At 28.8% G+C, this 22,011-nt stretch overlaps 1 protein-coding gene across 1 annotated transcript in view; it reads right to left on the bottom strand.

Moving 5' to 3' along the window:
- The window catches only part of LOC129972977 (bone morphogenetic protein 10-like), a 28,662-nt gene extending 7,622 nt beyond the window's left edge, over positions 1 to 21,040 (bottom strand). The window contains exons 1-3 of the mRNA XM_056087310.1: positions 20,067 to 21,040; positions 6,668 to 6,838; positions 708 to 1,043 (exon numbers count right to left, since the gene is read on the bottom strand). Of these exons, the coding sequence (XP_055943285.1) occupies positions 708 to 1,043; positions 6,668 to 6,838; positions 20,067 to 20,424 (865 nt within the window). The 5' untranslated portion in view covers positions 20,425 to 21,040. The remainder of the gene's footprint in view (positions 1 to 707; positions 1,044 to 6,667; positions 6,839 to 20,066) is intronic.
- Positions 21,041 to 22,011: the final 971 nt, after the last annotated feature.

Genomic DNA, 22,011 nt, shown 5'->3' with positions numbered 1-22,011 from the left:
GTATACTAAAATACTTTCTAGGAAATAGTATACTCTGACACATAATTATTAGGGCATTACGAAATTATTTTTATAAAATATTCGTAATTATCCAGATCTTACATTTATATGTATACAAATATTTTATCCCATAGATAACATTTTCAAATGGTGTGTGTGTGAGATTGAGTGAACATGTTTTAGTAGTTGCATGGTCGAATAGAAGAAATTTTTGAAATTTTAATATCGCTTTATTTTACTACGGGAGGCATTTTATGTACAAGAAGCGATGATAAAATTGGCGCCCGTTTACACCACGATACAAGTGCAAAAGAGGCCGAAACTTTTCCCTTCAGTGATTTTACTATGACATTTTGATAGGGATTTCTTTGATACGTTTAGGAAAGGGAATCTTCGGTATCTTTGAAAGAATTTTGTAAGCATTAGGGATTTTAATTCCTTCTCTTAGAGCGTCAGAAAATGCTGAAGTAGGCAGTTTTATAGACCACGTGTAGAATTTATAATTTAAAAAGTGGGAATTGGATCAGGAAATAAGAGATCATTTTAGAATGAAGTTAATTTGGGCTAAACTAAGATAAAAATTAGGAAATTGATTAGGATTTAAATTAGATTAAGAGATATTATTACATATATACAATAGATAAAGAAAAATGCATGCTGGCTTTAAAATAATTTTAGTTGAAAACACCATAAAAATGTAGTATTACCTGACTCCTGTGATAATGATAATTCAGGAGCTCTTCCTTCTAACGATCTTCTCATTCTTGTTAAAATTTTGTCTTCAGAAATAGCTTCAACTGTTTTAGACAGGACGAGGAGCTGTGGCCCTTCTGGAGTTCCATCATCTAGCACAAACAGATCGAGGAATACATCTGGAAGGGATATTGCTAGCAGCAATTGCTTTGCTTCTGATTGCAAAGCTTTTTCAAACACATTTGTGACATCCACGGTGAATAAAAATTCTTTGCTAGGATTGACCATTTTTGAATATAATAAAACAGGTGAGTCTTCTGATATTGAATATGTTTCTATGGCTTTAGAATCTGGAAGAAAGATTAAGAAGTAGATGAAATTTCGATACTTTTATTACATGTCAAAAAAAGCACAATAATATTTCATAAAATTTGCACTAAACCGGCTATGATTAAATGCAGTTAAACTATATGATTCATCAGGTGATGATTCAGAAATGCCAAGTAGTTTTAACCCTTCGCACTAGAGAAAAGCAAGCCGATGCTTAATTATTCACGTAATACAAAGACTTATTTATTGCTCCGAAAAATAAATATATGTAATTGTTTTATGTGGAATTCTCCCGTTTAATTAATTTGCAGCTTCTTACTACTCTGCAAATATTTTTAACAATCAAAAGTAAATAAATAAATAAAATGTCAAAATGATACACACGTCTTGAATGGTAAGTGTGAGTCACCTTCTGAGTGCTAAGGGTAAAAATTCAGCATTTCGTAACACACGGAATAAAAAGAACTGCCGACTACACAAAAGAAATGAAAAAGTGACACTCATTTTTTTTTCAATAATTTATTAGTAGAGTAATTTATATTTTAAACCATTAGATGGTTTTGCAATTGAAGTTTCTAAATTTGTTTGTATTGTTGCAAAAAAAAAAAAATAATAATAATAACGACTGATTATGCTGTGCCAAACGGTTTAATTTAAAGAATTCTAAAAGTGGATTATTTTGACCGATAATTTTTCTTCAAAAATACAAATAAACATGAGCACGAAATTTGTTATGGGCTATAATGTATTACGATTTATTTAAAAAATTCTAAAAGTGGATTGTTTTGTTCGATAACTTTGTTTTTCAAAAATACAAACATCAGCACGAACAATCAGCTTAAAATTTCCTATGACCTGTAATGTGTTATGGTTTATTAAAAATAATTCTAAAAGTGGATAATTTTGTTCGATAATTTTTTTTTCGAAAATACAAATAAACATGAGCATGAACAATCAGCTTAAATTTTACTATGTAGCGGTAATTTGTTATTTTGCATCAAAATATAAAACCGAAAAGTCAATTGCATACAGTTGTAACACAAAAGATTAATTCAAGAAAAAATAATTTTTTTGAATAGATTAATGAATATATTTCTTAAAATTCGTTGATGGTGTTAGTAAATAAAAGTAAGAAAACAGTCAAAAATTATTTTAAATAATTTTTTCAGGAAAATAGCATTTATTAATAGCTTTAGAATCTGGAAGAAAGATTAAGAAGTAGCTGAAACTTAAAAACTTTTACAATATATCAAAGAAAATACATAATAACATTTCATAAAATTTGCATAAAACGAGTTACGATTAAATGCAGTTAAATTATATGATTTATCATGTGCAAAATAATTCAGAATTGCAAACTAACTTTAAAATTCAGCATTTCGTAAAGACATAGAATAAAAAGAACTGCCGTCTATATAAAAGAAATGAAAAATGACACTTATTTTTTCAATCATTCCTTTATTAGTTGAGTAATTTAACTTTTAAACCATTAAACGGTTTTGCAATTGATGCGTTTGAGTTTATTTCTATTTTTCAAAAAGTAACGATTGACTCTTCGGTGCCAAAGAGTTGATTTTTTAAAAAAAATCTAAAAATGGATAATTTTGTCCGATAATTTTTTTTTTCAAAAATACAAATAAACATGAGCATGAACAATCAGCTTCAAATTGGTTATGCAACTTTAATGGGATACTTTGAATCAAAATATAAAATTAAAGAATTAACGATTTAAAGATAACGAAAATTCCATAAAATAACGATATGCTGTGCCTAACGGTTGATTAGAAAAAATCTAAAAGTGGATAATTTTGTTCGATATTTTTTTTAAAAAAAATTACAAATAAATATGAACATGAATAATCAGACACAAATTTGCTATGTGACCGTAATATGCTACTTTGCATCAAAATATAAGACCGAAAAATTAATTTCTTACAGTTGTAACACAAAAGATTAATTCTCAAGAAAAAAAAATTCGAATAGATCAATGAATATATCTATTTCTTAAAATTCGTCGATGGTATTAATAAATAAAATCAAGAAAAAAGCCCCAAATTCTTTTAATATTTTTTTCAGTAACATAGTATTCATTACCCAAAAAATGCATGTTTTGTTTGTTTGTTAACTTTGTTGAATTTTATTAGTTTTAAGAATTCAAAGTAAACCATATATTTTCTTCACTTATTGCGACTAAAAGTCTCATGTTATTTAAATACCCGAAAGAGAGGAGCAGGTAATACTCCCAACGTTCATCATGTGTTTCCCAGCTGTCTAATATCATGTCTTTTATATTTTCTAAAACATTCAGCGTAATGAGCTGGAAAGCTAATCAATCATAGTACGAAAACTTTCTTCTGAATAAACTAAAGCACCAGCTGTGCAATCAAATATTTCGATAGCAAGGCTTGCCTCTTCTAAACTTGATCAGTTGCCATGGAGAGCAATTTTCAAAAATAATCCTAACGTAACAGCGCTTGTTTAGGGGTGGGCTCACCGAAAATATTATTTCGAAAATTGTAGTTGATGCGTAAGAAACTGCATAGTCGAGCACTTTTGAAGATGTCTGGCGCCTGTCTGCTTCTGAAACGCCATGAAATCTCCTTCAAGTAGCTTATTTATGAATAAATGAAGGGTTAGTGAACTATATGAGGAGATTTTTAAATGTTTGATTGAAAAATACATTTTATGAAATGCGTAGAAAAAAATGGATATTTATTTTCCTTGTAAACTTTTATTTCATTGGACTTACTTCATGTTTGTAATAAAGGAGTTTTGCAATTTTTTGTTTTAATTTTGCACAGTTGTGTATTCCAGATGGTGATTTAATATCTTTAGAACTTAATTAATCACTTGAATCGAATAAAATTTTGATTCCACGTCATTTTAATTAGAATTTTATTTGTTGTCACCTAACGGAGAAATTCCAAAATGATTCTATAAAATTTATGTTTATGATCCATGTATTGGATTATAACATAATATTTAAGTTCAATCCATGGATCAATATATATAAGTTAAAAAAAAGTTGAAAATAACAAAAAGATAATGTTACATTTTTATTATTGTGATTAACAATTTTGTTTTAAAATACTTATTTTTTTATTTAAAAAAAAGTGTTCTACTTTTTAACATAGCTCTAAATACGTAAAATACTTTAAAGCAATTGAGACAAAATGGATAGCATGAGAAAAATTATTAAAGATTAAAACAATATAATTGATAAATATATATTATTATATATACTTAAAAATATAATACTTATTATATTATTAAAATTCATTTTGCCTTGACCATTTCAATGAATGCCTCGAGCTTTTGTGATTTTTTTATTTGGCCTCCATTATTTTTTATAAATAAATATTTTCGATTTTTTAGAATATTAAGAAATCTAGTTTTTAAAGAATTTTTATTTTTTAAATACTAGAATTAATGAGTCATTACTCCATGCATTTTTTATTTTCAATCGCTTGTGCCAGTTTGAAAAAATGTACCAAAATGTTCATAATTTTTCTTAAGAATTTCACATCCGAAATTTCTTTTCTACTTTGTATAAAATATGACTACATTGTTTTACAGATTGTGTAAATTATTTGAAAATTACTAATCTCAATAAATTGCTAACTAAAACTAATCTCAATAAATTTCATTATTTAATAAATTTTAAATTTTTAAATACAATAAAATAAGGTTAGTCACATTTCTGTGATGGTAAAGGACCCTATTACTATAAAATCTCTACGTTATTAGCTTTAATATTTAAAATTTTTGATATGGGGCATCAAATTAATGAAACACACAATTTATAATTGAAAGATGAAATTTGCAAAAACCTTCCATACGATATTTAAGGTATGCAACTACGTTTGGAATGATTTCTTTTTAAAAAAAACGTTGGAAAACAGTTATATTTTTGAATATTTGCATTAAAAATTTTTTTTAAAAACATCTAAGAAATCAAAATATACTAGTTATGTGGTCAAAGCGTTTTAAAAATTGAATAAAAGGGCCTTGTTTGACTAAAAATCTTCTATTTAGAGTTTTATCAAATGATTTGCTTAAAATTTTCCAGCTAGCTTAAGAAATATATTATCTAAACTAAGTTCCTGAACTAAAAAAACTAAACTGTATTTTTATCCATTATCTAAAAATTGGAGTGCAATCGATAAATAAAACGAAATTTTCCATTTTTTTCCTATTGTAAAGCATTAAAAAATATAAACTATTTATAAATGAATCGATTACTTAATTTCTAGTTCAAAAATTTTTGTGCACATTGAGAAATTATTATAGAACAAAAGATCTGCCTTAAATTTTAAATTATGATGAGAAATTCTATCAAAGATTAGAATTTCCATAAATAGCGTCTAAACATGTAAAACAGCATTAGAAAGTATGTAAATGCAAATATAAAAATCAATATAACTTCCCAAAAAGTAGTCGTAGAAATTTACTTAATCCGTGTGCCTTATTGGTCGGTCAGAATAGCCATTTGTGGTTTGTGGTTGCAAGCGGAAGTATAGAATGTCAACTCCTTGACAAATTTGGTTTCAAATTCGATACGGATTTACATTTTATCTTGTATTTGTATATCTATCATTTGTATATCAAATTTTACCTATCTAACTCTTTATATTTTGCAGTTATCGTGCACACATGTAGGTGGACATTCAGAATGAATTTTGTTCAAAATTGTAATCGATTGAAATCTAAAAACTTAGTGAACAATCCATACCAAATTTCAATCATCTAGTTCTAAGAATTTTTGAGCTATCGTATTCACAACCGGACAAAATGACAAACAGTCATATATTAATCTATTTTTTAAACTTAGGGATGTTTGAAAAGTGGAGATTCGTCGAATTCTCAAATTCGAATTCCTTGACGATTTCGATACACATTACTGATGAATTTTCGTATACGAAATATACGAAAATTTAATAAGAACAAAGGCTAATTTTCAATTTTGCGTGTTATTTTAGTTCCCAGCAGTAGCAAATTCATACGATTTGGCTAAATTGTGCATTGTCGTTGAACAATGCGGTAACTGTAAAATGAACAGATGTTCTACAATATTATTTCATCGTTTATTTGTCTCAGCTTCTGGCCGTTTCATTAAATGGTGTATTTTGGAATATTGCTCCTGAGAAAATGATTTTAACTATAACATCTAGCTAGTTAATAATTATATCCTCTAGTTTGCTTAATTAAAAGTTTAAATATTAAGAATTAAAAAGAAACTCATTTTAATTTATTATTAACTTTAAATGCCGGCGTCCTTGCATAGGGGTAGTGCATCTTCCCCTTGATCTGGTCATCCCGGTTCGGGCATGGTTGTTCTTCATCTGTGTTCTATCTGTGAGGTGTGTGAATGTGCCCCCCTGTAAAAAGGGGTTGCTCAATGTGTGAGTTTCATCTTCATATGAGCTAGAAGTCAGACTTCTGCCCTCGGGTGCTCAGGGGTCTTTATCCTCAGAAGCTACTGCACCCCCTTTCCGTGGTAGCGTGGACACGACATCATCATCATTAACTTTAAATATTATAATATTCTTTTTCCATTATTTAAAACTTTCCTTTCAAAATTCCACGCATTATTTGTATTTAAAATTTTCTTACATTTTAGAATTATCGAAAAATTATTACTTACCCAAAATTTTAAGGCTGGCTTTCGGCATTATCTGTATCCGTAAATGGGCAAACAGTGCTTTCTCTGATTGGGGAAAATGCGACACGTTAAATAATAAGTGATGGAGTTTGTATTCCTTGTCACTTGCAACATTTAGTTCGTTTGAATAGCTCTTTATATTATTCAAATTGCCTAGAAAGAAAAACAAATTAACCATTAATAAATATAGAACAAATTTTCTTTAGGATCAACCCAAATGATTATGTAAATATTTTTCATTTAGTAAAATTGACAATATCTGGAATTCAATATTTCAAAAAAAAAAAAAAAAAAGATTAATATCAAAGAGAATTACAATAAATATCAATTTTCGTTCATGCATACAATAGATTCTCATTATTCAGCTCCCCTTTTAACAAGTATCAGATTAAAATTAATTAAAAATTTCGGAAACGTTTTCTGAAATTTTCGCTATTATTAAAAGATTAAATAGTTACATTGATATTGGTTTCGCTATATATAGGGAGTAAAGATTAGACTACCAAATGGCACCGGGATAACTATGCATTTTATGTTGTTAGTACTTCAACTATGATCATATAGTTCAATTCCCAGCCTATCTTATGTCCGAGTCACTGAATGACCAGTAATTACAGTTACAAAAGAATCACCACAGTTTAGTTATATTAACGTCCCGTTGTAAAGCAACACTAGGGATATTTTGGAACGGACCTCGTAACTTTGAACAGCGGCCAGATGACGAGGACGACACCCGAGCTGGCACCCACCTCTCCCCTCCACACCAGACCAGCGGAAGGGCGTTTGGCTTGACGTATTTAACGTGCAACAGACCCCCTTACATAACGGTTCTTCGGTGAAATAGGGTCTCGAATCTGAAACCTTACGGCTCACAAGCCGAGACCTTACCACCAGGCCACCGCGGCCCCAAGAATCATCACAGAGCCATGCACTAACTTCTTTCATAGTTCAGTAATCAGAAATGTACCTAACGCAACCATGCTAAACAATCAATGTATTATACTCTCAATTGGAGAGAGATCCAGCATATTGAGCAGAATGATTTCTCATTCATACTCTCATCGTGTACCCCCAAAGATAAAATCAATTAGGACCCTTGAATACAAAACATTCACAAAGTGTTGATATGTGTTGAGTAATAAATGAATAATGAAATAGTCCAACATGTAATCAAAGACAAGGAAGAAGTTGTAGAATAGCTCAGTAAGATATGTGTTAAAGTAACATACAAAGATGAATGAAATGTTATTGAAATAGTTTTGACAAAAGTTGAATAGTTAGAAAAAGTTTCAAAAACAAGTGTGGTGCTTTCAATGAAATTGCTTGATATAGCAGTTAGGAAACATCGATTTTCTGGTAGGAAATTTATTATCACCAACTTTTAAAATGATAATATTTTTAGGTTCATGCATTTTCATTAAATTGCTTGATGTAATAATTGTACAACGCACAAAATGCAACTCTCTGCATGGCCGACTGTTGGACCTAGAGCCATAAAACTTCTTGGAAAGTAGATGCTAAGGAATGTTTTTTTTTATTGGAATTTTATTTGATTAAAAATCAACGTTTGTAAACGTTTAATTGTACAATTTTACTCGATCGGTTATAAGCAATTAAAAACATTTTAAACGAATTGAAAATGCATATTTTCATTTTAGATATTTTGCATGTTCTTTTCGTTCCATGAGAAGAAGAATTTTGACTATAATTTTTATATCATCGGATTGTCCAGAATAAAAAAAAAATTAATCATCGTATTTAAAAACATAAAGAGAAGAAGACTTATTTTGTTATGTCTTAATACAACCCGGGCTCTTCAAGTTTGATGGTTTAAAAATGAATAGGCAATATACTTAATGAATATAATGAAAGATTCCACTGCATGTGTCCGTTATTTGTGAATATAAACTAAAATGAGTGAATAAGGGAAATAAGAATGTATTAGATGTACTGGGTTTTCAACTAAAAATATACTTACTTAGGGTATTAAAGAAAAAGAATTAGTAGACATTAGAACAAGTGCTTGTATTTCTGCCGTGGGAAAAAACATAATACAAAAAGTTCGAAAAAGGAACAATGAAGAAAGATTTTTAAAAAAAGACAATAGAATAAAAAATAATCCAATAATATAATTAATGATGTGCAACTAACAATCGTTATAATTTTGATCTAAGAGCTGATTCAATGAATGCAGAAAAGGTAAAATGGAATAAAAATTTCTGTATTAAAAAATGTTTACCAGATGTTTCCTTTCTTCTGTTTTTTTTTTATTCTTGAGATCATTCGTTTTTTTATTTCTTAAAATGCATTAGATGTTCTCAATTAAACCACCCTACTTTAAATTTGTCTACAGACGAAACTATTATTTAGAAAACTGTGAAATGTGATTTGTTCAAAATGTGATTTGCGTTTTTGCTTTTTTCTCCGTTTGTTTAAAAGTTTTGTTAGAAAGTTAGTTATACAAGTTCTTGATCGAATGGAATGAGACCTCGTTAAGAGACCTTGCACCTCGCAGTTGCTCGTGCATTTTAAGATAAATTTCGAAAGGCAACTCGAGTGTCTGCATCGAAAGACCTTTTGCCTGTTTGAATGCTTTATCTTTCTCTTGTTAAAAGACAAATGACAACTTTTTTGTTAGTTGAGAGCAGTGATCTCGAGTATTTTCGATGGCAGTTGCTGTTGAAAGACAACTAAAAGTGTTTTAAAGCGTTTTAATTAAATGTTAAAGCTCATTTTAGAGATTATGCAATTTAATGAATATGAATTATTGTGTTAGAATGTTCTATGGATAAAAAGGTAGTGAAATCTAAATTTAAAAAAACTGTCCTAATTGTATAATTCATTGAAAAAAAACATCATGGTATTTTTTTTTTTGTCCGCTCAAACAAATTTCAATCCTTTTATTATATCCTACACAAAATTTCCTAACTTTCTAAACAATATTTTCACTGTAGACAATTTTAAAATAAGATCGTTTATTAGGAATTCCCTGTATATCACCAAGATTGGAAGTCCTTAAGATTCAGAATTAATGTTTAAGTTGCAGTAGGAACGTTTTATAAAATACACTGCAAAAATAGGCAGCATTTGAATTAATACGATTGATGCACGTCATTCTATCGAAATATGTAGAGAAAAATAGAATTCGCGTAAGAATTCCTGCTAAAAAAATACATTAAAGCATTAGCACTGACTAGCAATGGAGCCAAATCAAATCAAAGAAGTTATTAATAACTAATAGCATGAAAAGATGAAACTAAATTGCTTATACAAAAATAAAAATGAAGAACAAAAATGATTCTGAACAAACTCCTGTTTTTAGTGAAATGAAAAATTATGCTCAAGACTGTTTTGTTTCCACTTTCATCTTATTTCCTAAAAATTCTCCGTCTCATATCTGAAAATATTAGCTTAAAATAAGGTTAATTGAAGCATCCGATTACGTTCTTTTTGCTAACACTCCAAATTACACAGATATGATCTGGATTATTATAGAGAGATATATACTTCAGATAATAAGATTATATTAGTTCCAGTTACTTTATCCCATTTCATGTCAGAATCCAAGTTTTTTTCATACATTATTTCGAAAAGAAAATAATATCGCTATTCATGACCTGTTAAAAAAGATCAAATTATTATACAATTTGGTTTAACGGTACCGTTATTTCAGCCCATTTTGTTTCAAAGTCTAATAAGTTTGTTTTTTTTCGTATATTATACGACGAGAGATAATATGAAAATGCAAAATTTTTTGTCGAAATTCACTGAACAAAATTTTCTATAATTTGAGTCGATGGCAACTTTCTACCAGAAGGAGAGATTCTGTAATGAAGCAGCTAATAACAGATAAAAGCAGAACAAATAACTGCGTTCTATAGATTAAATTCTATTAATGATTTCTTTGAATGATTCAAAAGACTAAAAGTTTCTAAACATTTTCTTTTTAATTATTTGTAATAACTTCATATTTGGAAGTTTTCACTTTTTCTGTATCAAAAAAAATTCTGAAGCACAATGACTCTTTACAAATTATTTACTAAAAATTGATACGTTTTCCAATTCGGCTTAAAATAATGACAGTTTTTTCTCTTTTTAAATCTATATTAAGTTAAAAATAAAGATAAAATACTTTCAGAAAGCACATAGGGAAAAAAATGTTAACCTTGTACAAAAATTATAACATTATAATTTTTACGTTAAAATCGTTAATTTTTACGTTACGTTAAATCATTCATTTTCAATGGTGGTGAAAATTTGCATGTCTGTTTATTTTTATTTTCCTATATTCTGGCAATTTTGAAAAGTTACAGATCGGATTAAAGACAAAAATTTAATTTTTATAACAACGTAGCTTGGTGTTTTTTTAATTTATTATGTTCAAAATTTGATCGTCAGACTTTTTAATATCAAAAGCTCCAAAGTGATAGAACAATTTGAATAAATTAGTATCTTAAAATTATAAACTTAGAACAGCATTAACAATAAAGCAGAAATTTACACACTATATTAATTCATGTATATCTGCCTCAAAATTTGAAAATATAAAATGAAGTGTTATGAAGACAACTAAGAAATAAAAAGCATAAAAATTACATGGATTTTCAAAAAATGGTGCAAAAACAGAAAGCTTTTCCACATACCAAATAAACTCTTTTTGATACATATTTTTGATACATTATTTTTTTAATTTATTAATCCTGATATTTTTTCGCTTTTTTTGTTAATAGATGTATCTGAAGTTTAAATATTAAATAACCAAATTATGTTTCAAAACTGACACTACCTTCCCCCTAAGAAGATCACTTACTAAGTATTCTAGAATGAAATTGTTACAGCTCATTATTTGTTACCTCCAAAGCTTTGTAAACCCTGCTTAAATTTATACAAAATGATATTAAGAAAGCACATATTAATTTAACCTATGTGGGAGGTCCTCGAAATTTACACATCCTAATAAATATGCTATCCTCTCTCCGCTATATGAAAATTGTAAATCTTAGGCAAGACTGCAAACGCTATTATGTTTCAGCTTTATTATTATTATTATTATGGTAGATGGCGATCAGGACAAGCTGGAAACAAGACAACACAAATAGTGTCCCTCTACCTCTTTCTGAACCGTGTGTAAAATGACATGAATCTCGAGCACGAGTATTTAATATGAAAAAAATACAAGAGAGATATGAATATACATTTGGAAACATTGTATACATTGAGTTGATTTTTTCTGACTAATCAAAATTAAAATTTCACACAGAATTACAATTTTAGTAATAAAATTTCATACAAAATTTTATTTATCTAGATCTTAGCGTTTCCGAGTTGTCACGTTTGCATTTAAATAAAGAAACCTACAGACATTCTGCAAGTATTTGATGAATTTGGCTCAATATTTGATTCAAATCTTCATTTTGGTTTTATGTATCAAATTCTATCTACTAAGTTTCATACATTTTTTTTAGTTATTGTGTTCATTTGAACTCTGAAAAAAACAAACTTCCCTTTCAAACTTTCTCATCAAACACTGAAGAATGTTTTTAAGTTATTCTGTTCATAGAGAGGTATAATTTAAAAAATGTGTTTTTAAGATTTAGGTAGGTCTGAAACGCTCATTCCCCCCTTTGATAATATACGAAATGTTTGATTCCTCACCAAAAAAAAAGCTGGATGTTTTCTTTTCATCACGCAGTGACGGTCTTGATTGCAATCGTTTGTGTGGCACAGTTCTACATAATTTAAATCTCAACTTTCTCAATTAATTTCGAAAATTTTTATAATCAATTAATAAAAAATTTATAATTCTATGTTTTGTATAAGGTTCATATGTTTTTACTTAAGAACTTTTAATCAAATAACTGGTTTTTTTGCACAAATTTTTATTGCAAATTTAATTTTTAAAAAATCCTTTCAATTATTTTCCTTAATTTCTTTTATCTAATTTATAAAGACTTACACAACAGCAGTTAAACAATAAAAAAAATTCATAAAGTGTAAAATAAATGTTGGAATATTATTATCACACTTATCTATAAGAAAAAGCATATGGTGCAATGTTTTATATTTATTTTTTATCATTAATTATTCTTTGTATCTTATTTTTAAATTTCACGAAATGTTTTCAGTAATGGAAAAAACATTTTCTAAAACTTTCTCATCATCTATTTTTTCCAATTCAAGCCATGAATTTCAAAGAAATTGTGCGTTATCTCTGCGCATGCGCAACGGGTGGAAATAAGGATTGACGTAGATGACAAAATGACAAAAAGTTATTTTTCTTCTCGAAAAAAACAAAGGTATACAATTTTTTATTGTGTTTTTTTTAGGAAAAAAAACACAAAAAGAAAAATTAGATTAAGTTATTGCTATTAAATTTTAAAATTTTATGCAATTTTTTTAAGTTTCTAGAATTTATACGCTAAACAGTAAGAAGGGTTGCAATTCCACATCATTTATATGCGAACCCTTTCCCCTTCCCTTTCTTTTACATATGAATGTCATTTATAACTTATGGCTATAAAAAGTATCGTTTGAATGTTTTGTAGTAATATGTCATCGAATGGCATCAATTAAAATCTTTTAAAATTACTCAAAATATCTTTGTTTCCTTCTAGATGCTTTTTAAAAAAATATTTTGATTTTTGCTAGCAGTAAAGTTCAGACATTTTTATCGAAGAGAGCAATTTTGATATCAATTTAAAATTTTTGTTAAATTACCTGTTCAATGACACCATTTTTTTTTCTCATTTTCTTAAGTGCTTTGCCTTTACGGCCAAAGTGAATACCAAATACCAGCCAACTGGATCCAAATGATTCGCTGTGAAAATGGGTGGTGTTTAATTTCAATGAAATCTCTTAAGATAGTTTTTATATTGGTGATTTCATCCAATAAAAGATTCTTAAGCATCGAACTGCGATGGAAATTACAATCATGTTGTTTTAATAACTGCTCGCCTTATTGTTTAAATGAGCCTCCCCAATACAGTCAAATCAAAGGATATCATAATGCTATCTTTAACATTATTGTCAGTGTAATCTGTATGCTGATTGTCAGTTTTATTTCGAGGCACGGCAAAACCACTTTCTAACTCCTCATGTAAACTGTGCAAGAAATAAGCAGAACTTTCTTCTTTACTTTTCGACAAATGATTAAAATCACGCAATTAAATATCTCATAAATGAATGAAAATTATGGAAGAAATTTAAAAATTGCCAGCATTCCAAAAGGGATTGTGCGACAACTAACAGAATTTTAGGGTGATGTGAAAATCATTTTTATGCAATAATATTTGTGTAAATCATCGCAGAATTCCAAAATTTCACTTATTTTTTAATCAGTAAAAATTATAATAAAAATTTCAAAAAAAAATTTGATCCCTATCCTTATTTACCAACATACATTTATACTAAATTTTGTAACTCTAAAAAAGGTCGGTTTTGTTCTGTAGGGCATCAACACACGCACATAATTTCCTTCATTGCTGGTAGAGGTATCATAGGTAAGGATATAGATAAAAATGGACAAGTCAAAAGAAAAACAAGTTAATGTCAAAGAAAAACAAGTTAAAAAAACTTGTGCTTATCAATATTATATGCAGTATATATTATTTATTGATGATACATCGATTCACCGATTTTTCTGTTTTCCTATTATACTGATGACGTTTTAAAACTACAAGAACATATTCACTCTTTTTATTTTCTCATATACAAAAAGTAAGTATTGCAATAGTCAAAAAACTATTGAACTTGAGATTTGGATGGTATTTCATGTTACAAAAGTCCTCAAATCCAAATTTTTTAGAATTATGTCTTTCTTTCTCTCAGTCTGTCTGTCTGTCTGTGAACGTGATAATTCAAAATCATTTTAAGCTAGGCTGATAAAATTATAGTCTTTGCATCAAATTTTAAGTTTTTAAAAAATTTTGATCGAAATCCAAAAGAAATCCGGTTGTCCGAGCAAAAGTGAGCACGATACCGAAGAAACGTAAAGAGCTAGATCAATGAAATTTAGTACAAAGGTTTAGTATCAAAAATGTAGATCCATATCAAATTTGGAACTGAATCTGTCAAGAGGTCAACCATCTATCGGTCTGTAATTTTGCATGTATGTAAACGCGATGACTTAAATAAATGAAAGTTTGCATGTGATCTTGTGACTAAAACTGTATTCCTTATCGAATGTATCCAATCGGAATATAAAAGCATCCAAAATACATATTTGGTTTTCTGGGGTTTATGTATTAGCCACATGCCAGCAATGAATCACCGAAAAAAATCAAAGATCGCATTTTAACAGACTTTTTAGTAACTATTGCTCGCCATTGGCTTGCAGTTAATGCAGAAGTACTATTTTTATTTGTTATATACTTAACATATAACTGTCAAGTGCGAGATTCGGAAAATCCTGGACATGAACGCCACGCCAAATATCCATTATTTTATTGGGGAAGAGCAGGATAACATCTTTATTAAGAAATACGCCAGAAAGTTTCGAGGGGAAAATTCCTGGAGGTTTCTATCTCTTACGACTTGGTATGTGTAGCAAATTTCCATTCTAGACAAAAAAAATTTCATGCTATGAAAAAATCTAATACTAAAAAGATGAATTTAATATTTTTAATAAGTTGAATGGTAATACGAAAACATAAATAAAGTTTGCATTTTGATATTATGTTAAAATTTTTGAACGACAAAGAGCTCCTTTTAAAATATGTTTATAAATGTGTGTAATTTTTCTAACGTGTCTTAGTGCGGTGAAGAAAATCAAAGATTTGTATAAAAAAAAACTATCTTTTTCTAGTTGAGTCATTTACTCCCAAATACGAAACATCTGCAAATGTGTGTGTGTGTGTGTGTGTGTGTGTGTGTGTGTGTGTGTGTGTGTGTGTGTGTGTGTGTGTGTGTGTGTGTGTGTGTGTGTGTGTGTGTGTGTGTGTGTGTGTGTGTGTGTGTGTGTGTTTGTTGTTGTTTTTTTTTTTTGTAAGGACATAAAGTTAAATGTTACTAACCTATGTCGTTGTGTTTTAGAGTTACGAAGATCCCAAACGTATGGACGGACAAACAGTATTCCTGCATGTTTTCTGTTACTAAGAAAGTTTTAAAACATTAAAAATTTTCAAAATCTCAACTTTGGATTATTGACAATTATGATAAATTTTCGAATTATACAAAAAAGGTGAAAACGATCTTTAAACCATGAATAATTTTCCATCTTGAATTATCAAATTCAGAAAGATACTTCTTATTAAAGCTTTAGTGGTTTAGCATGGAAATTGAAAATATATTTCTATATAAGTGGAAAAATCAAACAAAAACCATAAGATTTGGTTCTATTTATTTAGTTGCCCACACAGATAAAATCATCTCAAAACGCGTAATCGAAGTTTCTATAAATTTGTATTCCGAAATAAACACAACCGGTTCAAATCTTAATATAATTAAATGTCATTGAGGATGTGTGAGTATGTTTGTCCCACATCTCTTAATTCGCACGGTCTATTGCAATCAAAATCCGGACAATTATTTGTAAAGAAAAAGAATACCGTCAACTTTTTATAGCGTAAAAATTAAATTTTCAATCAAGTAAAAATTAGCAGAAATTTGTATGTCTTTCTGCATAGCGTCAGAATAATTAATTGCACAAAAAATATTTTTATTCAATCTTAAAATTAAAAAAAGAAAAAAACTTTTCCCATGACACCAATTTTATTTCTTTTAATTTTTTGTCACTTTTTCTAATTAATTTTTAAATAACTGTGCTGCTGTAATATTGTATAAAAATACCATTCGTGTTTGTGACGAAACTTAATTTCGTGACTCATTGTATTCTAGAGCAAAATCAAGTCAGATACCTTTCAATACAAATACTATCATTGTTATTTTACTTTATACCTTTAGAGTAAAATAAAAAGCACGTGTCAACATACAAAAGTTGGTTCTCAGAGCAAATACATGATTACTAAAAACGCTTAATGAATAAACAAATCAAGAAAAGAGCAGCAATTTTGAAATAAGAAAATATATAAGTATCGAGTGAACCAAGATTGTAAATAATGATAAAGTAATGTAATGTACATAAAGTTGAAACTGTATAAATCGAACTTGAAGATTCGTGAGAGAAATTCAAATGCATAGGAATTTCAGTATTCAGAAATGCATAGCACTATTTTCTTTATCATCTTCGTACTAAAAATTGTGCATAATTAGTTTTTAAGTATTGAAGGAGGCTTAAAAGAATTAACTATCAAATAAATTTATTTAAGAATACAAGTACTGTTCCTTTCAATATTCTGAGAGACCACTTTTCGACGATTCTGTCTCACTAAGGGGAGAAACGCGGTTTCTGTCCGTATTATTTTAATTCAGTCTGCGAGTAATACGAATTTATTTTATTGTTAAATGTAAACCTCCCCTCCTTTCATCTCCTTCTCCATCCCCTCCTTTCTCCTCTCACCTCTATTTTGACGAATTAAACGGAAAAGCGCGAGGGTTTTAGAATCCGTTGCCAAGCAATAACATATATTTTAAAGCTATAAATTCGATATATATGTCAAAATTTCACACTTTTATCGTGCTTTATATGTCTTTTCTTTTCTGTTTTCTTTTTTCTTTTATCTTAATAAAGAATTAACTAACTCACTATAAGACGTTTAGAATTAAATCGAATTTAAATCAAAAGTTTTGAATCAAATTAGAAAATACAACAGAAGTTAAAAATAGAACATGATTAATCAGCCAATGTTTATTACTTTTTCTGATCTCCTGAGTTTTTCTTTCATATAAGTGTCATAAAGCAGCTTTTTTTTTCCTTCTTATTTAATCTACTTTCTTTCTTATGAATGAAGTCAGTAGTCGGTTTTACGATTGCAATAAATATACATAATTTTTATGAGAAATTTTTTTTCGATAAATAGAAAATAAAATTCGATATACTGAAATTATTGCTTTGAAAATCCAAGATTTCTGAAAAAAGGTTGGATACAGAGCGATTTTAGATTTATGAACATTCAATAAGTAAGGACTCCACTGCATTAAAATATTAATTATAAAATGCATTTGAAAAATATAATTTAAAAGTTTAAACTGGAAATGAAGTTGTTCTATTTTTCAAGAGCAAGAATTTTCTACGAATTTTTGGAAATGGCATAATTAAAGTTTTCAAGGAATGTCAATTTCTTACGCTTGAACATAAAATTGCATGTATGAAGAGAAAAGTGCAAGGTATGTCACTCAGTTTCATGAGGGTAAAGAGATATTAATATGATTCAGATATTAACTTCTGGCACTATTATACAGGATGATTATGAATCAATACTCCGACTTTCCAGAACTATCAAAAGAAATCAACTTGTTGTTCATCGGAAACTACAAACAATGGTTGAAAAATTAAATTCAACGCGGTTATAAGAGTTTATTGTAAGCATCTCCAGAAATACAAACTATTATATCAAGGCGATACGATAATCATCCCATAATTTTTCAGCATCTCTAATGGGATTCTTTAAAAGCCTACGGATATGCATGTCTTTCAGTTTATCAATGTCAGTTGTTAGCGGAGGAACAAACATCTGCTGTTTGATGTACCCCCAGAAAAAAAATCAAGTATCACCATACACACATATCTGCATCATTTCAAACGCACAGAAAAAAATTGTGGGCTGAGTTATCGTACTGCCGCAATATCTTTCATATTTCTGGAAGAGTTCACATTGAACATTTATAACTGCATTGAATTCAAACTTTCAAATATTATTTTTGATTTCCGATGAACAACAAAGCTGTACTTTTTTTTAACAGACTTGAAAAATTGGAACAGTCATTTATAATCACGCTGTAATTCAGAAATGTGAAGATTATTGATGTAGGGATATAACGATACCTAAATGATAATATATTAGTCAAATGAAAGCAAAATTAGTAAAGTTTTCATAAACTGAATATCGATGATGGTGCATAAAAGACGCAGAACTATCTCAGGTGGATTAATCTAAAATTCACCAAGGAAGTCATTTTCCGAGGAACGACAGCACAAACTATGTAAGGATGGACAGATGAAACTTTTTTAATTACAAATACACTAAATTAAAAATATATGTTTATTTTAGAAAAGTAAAGATAATTTTAAAAAAATAAGATTTTTGATTGATTCTTGATTCTATAAAGAAATTATAACTTATATTAATGCTTATAAACTAGTAAATCTAGAAATTTGAAATAATGGTGAATTTTGTATAATAACATTCATATCAATTGATTAGCGGTGGCCCCTTAAACCGGCAGAGTTGCATCAGCCACTGAAATAATTTTATAAAGTTGCATTATTGATTTTTGAGAAGTTTATTAATTTTTCCGCCCTAATGATTAAAAAATAAAATCCAAGTATCTTATTTATCATTCTGAGAATCCGAAGACCAACGAAAAATGAAAACGAAATGAATAAAAACATGAAGAGAAGACAGAAAATAATACCATCAAAAGGAACACAAATCGGGGCAAGTACCATCGGTAAGAAAAGTAAACTTCGATTATGTAAAAAATGCTAAAGCTAATCAATTACATTTGAAATACGTTTATGAGCTTTACTGATTTCTTTATGGAAAATGTAAGACTATATCGAGACGAGCACAATCTCAATAAATTTTTTTAATAGTCTTTTCTTTGTTTACCAGATAAATTGATCTGATGTAGCAACTATGATAAGAATAGTTTCAACTTCCCAAAAGATTATTTTTATAATATGGCTGTATATTTTCAAAACTGGCCATCGAATAAGACATGAAAATAGACAGCAAACCAACAGAAAGCAATATTAATCAAAGTACCAAAAAATTTTTGAAAGCAGTAGGTTATCAATGAAAAAAGTAGTAAAATAAAATCATTAAAATTGCATTTAATTAAAAAGTAAGTAAAAAAATACTTTTTTTAAATACGTTTCCAATCATTAGAGAAATCATTAGAATTTGCATTGAAAATAGAATGTAAAAAACTTCACAAATCATTGCTCAAACTTGCCGTTAAAAATTATTTTACTACATTTAAAAAAAAAAAAAACTTTAAGACGTTTAATTCCTTTAAAGTCATATGTTATCTAAATTAAAACCATAATAAAATAATAAAACTTGATGAAATCTGGGGAATTGTAATCGATGCAATTGATTACCTGTGTTGGTTTAAAAACATTCCTTTTCTTCAATTAAATATTAACTATAAGATCTCTTCTATCTTATGGGAAAAAGCGTGATAAATGATACTTCGATTAACAATGATATAAAACAGTCATCTTTCAGAATTAAAATAAATCTTTATAATAGTCTTCTGTATGAAAATCAAATCTTAAAAACTAGTAATAATCATCGAAAATATTTGTTTCCTCACTTACTTGAACTGTGGAAACTTCTTGCTGTATCGAATTTTATATGAAGTCGTTTATCCAACAGCCTTTCGTATATATCCAACATGTACTGTGGAACTGAGGGATTGGATAAGCTTCTTTTAGAAATTCTTCTTTCTTCAGGCGGGGAGTCAGAATCAAACAATGGCGAGTCAAGAACATCTTCAACCACAAAATCATCCAGAAACGAAAGAGAGTCCTCAATATTTCGATCATAACCATCCAAAAATAAGGTATTTGCATTAACGGAAGAAGAATTCGTTTTAATCACAAATGCTCCTGAGAAGATGAAGACAAACGAGATAAAAATTACTGCAATCAGATGCTTGCATCTGATATTCTGCATGTTTGCGCTTGATTGTAAGAAAATTAACCAAATTTGATTTCTTTTTTCTTTAATAAAATGCTACTTGTCTGTTAATTTTCCTTGAAATGAAAATATAAAGAATGTACTTGTTGAAGGCAAAATTTAATCGCTTTTTACCTTATTCGATTTCGTTAGCAAAACGATTCCTTTTGAAGGTGTGTTTTAAAGGTAAAATTTGCCTTAATCAAAGTCAGAGAATGTTCAACTTAAAACAATTTCGCACCAAATGCCCAAGAGCTGAAAATATACCTATAATCACAATTTTTGACGATATTCCAGACTTTCACCTTTGCGATTTTCTTAACTTTCCTAGCAGATAAAGAACATATTTCAAATCCAATCTTCTTTATCAAAATCTATAGTTAAAATTATAATCTAACATCATAATTTTCTTGTTAAATCTATAGGATAAAATCAGTTGTAATCACATTAAAATACTGGATGGCTAAGCTGATGAAAAGCCAACAGAGTTGTTTGCTACTGAAAGGAACTTCACCAATTATGCAGACGATTCTTATGCCACGGCCACCTTGAGGATAGATTTCGGCATCGCAGGAATCCAGAGGTTGGGCAATTTTAGGGACACTTGAGAGTGAGCAGCCTTACACAGTGGGTTTTATATATAGAGGCTGGCCGTACTGCACGTGCCCCCTTCCCCAAAAAGTTCTTATCCGACCCGCTTTTGCGTAAGTGTGTGTGTTCGAAAGTTAATAGACGGTCGAAGACAAGAAGAGAACGTAGCAGATGCTCTATTTAAACAAAGAAGTAACAGATAGGAGGGATGCCTTATTTTTGTTTGTTGAGTGGTGTCGGGACTTTTTTTTTTCTCGCCCCACCTAAATTTTTCAGGACGGGGTTTTTCAACTCTTGCCTTTTTGACGACAAAGTCCCCTTCCGCATAGATAAATCAGTTGTATTCATGGAAATTATACACATCTGAAGAAAGTTTTTATTATTTTCATCAATATGCTATTTATTGATGAAGAAGCTTTACAATAAGTCAATAAAAATAGACTGAGATGAGGTTTTAAAATATTTTTATATGGGATTCATATGCATAAGATCTTTTTCATTCTAATGGCCCGATTCCTATCAAGGAATTTTACCGTGGCAACAAAGTAAGAAAATGAAGGAAAATGAAACATTAATTAATAGTAACAAAAAATAATTTTAAAAAAAGTTTAATAATATCTTCTAAGATTCTTTTAATTTTATTACATATGAATTATAGCATAAATAAGGTATTGTAATGACAGAAGTTATAAATCTCCACATCTTAGACCTTCCTCAGCTACAAGATTCGAAAATCGCATCGGTCTGTGTGTTTATCTAGAAATACGAAAAATTAAAAATGCCAGATGAAATTTGACATACAGATTTATCACAAAATCGTAACTGGGTGTCAGACTTTGGGGCAAATTTATCATTGGGTGTATTATCTATTTGTGTGTGTCTGAACATAGTAATTCAAAAAAGCCAGAGAATCAAATAAATGGGATTTGGTATATATGGTCTGGATATCAAAATAATAGATCTGTATCAGAATTTTTAACCTACCTTTGAATT

The sequence above is a fragment of the Argiope bruennichi genome, chromosome 6, assembly GCF_947563725.1.
Source record: "Argiope bruennichi chromosome 6, qqArgBrue1.1, whole genome shotgun sequence".
Taxonomy (NCBI): domain Eukaryota; kingdom Metazoa; phylum Arthropoda; class Arachnida; order Araneae; family Araneidae; genus Argiope; species Argiope bruennichi.
This window is presented reverse-complemented; position numbering and strand designations above follow the sequence as displayed.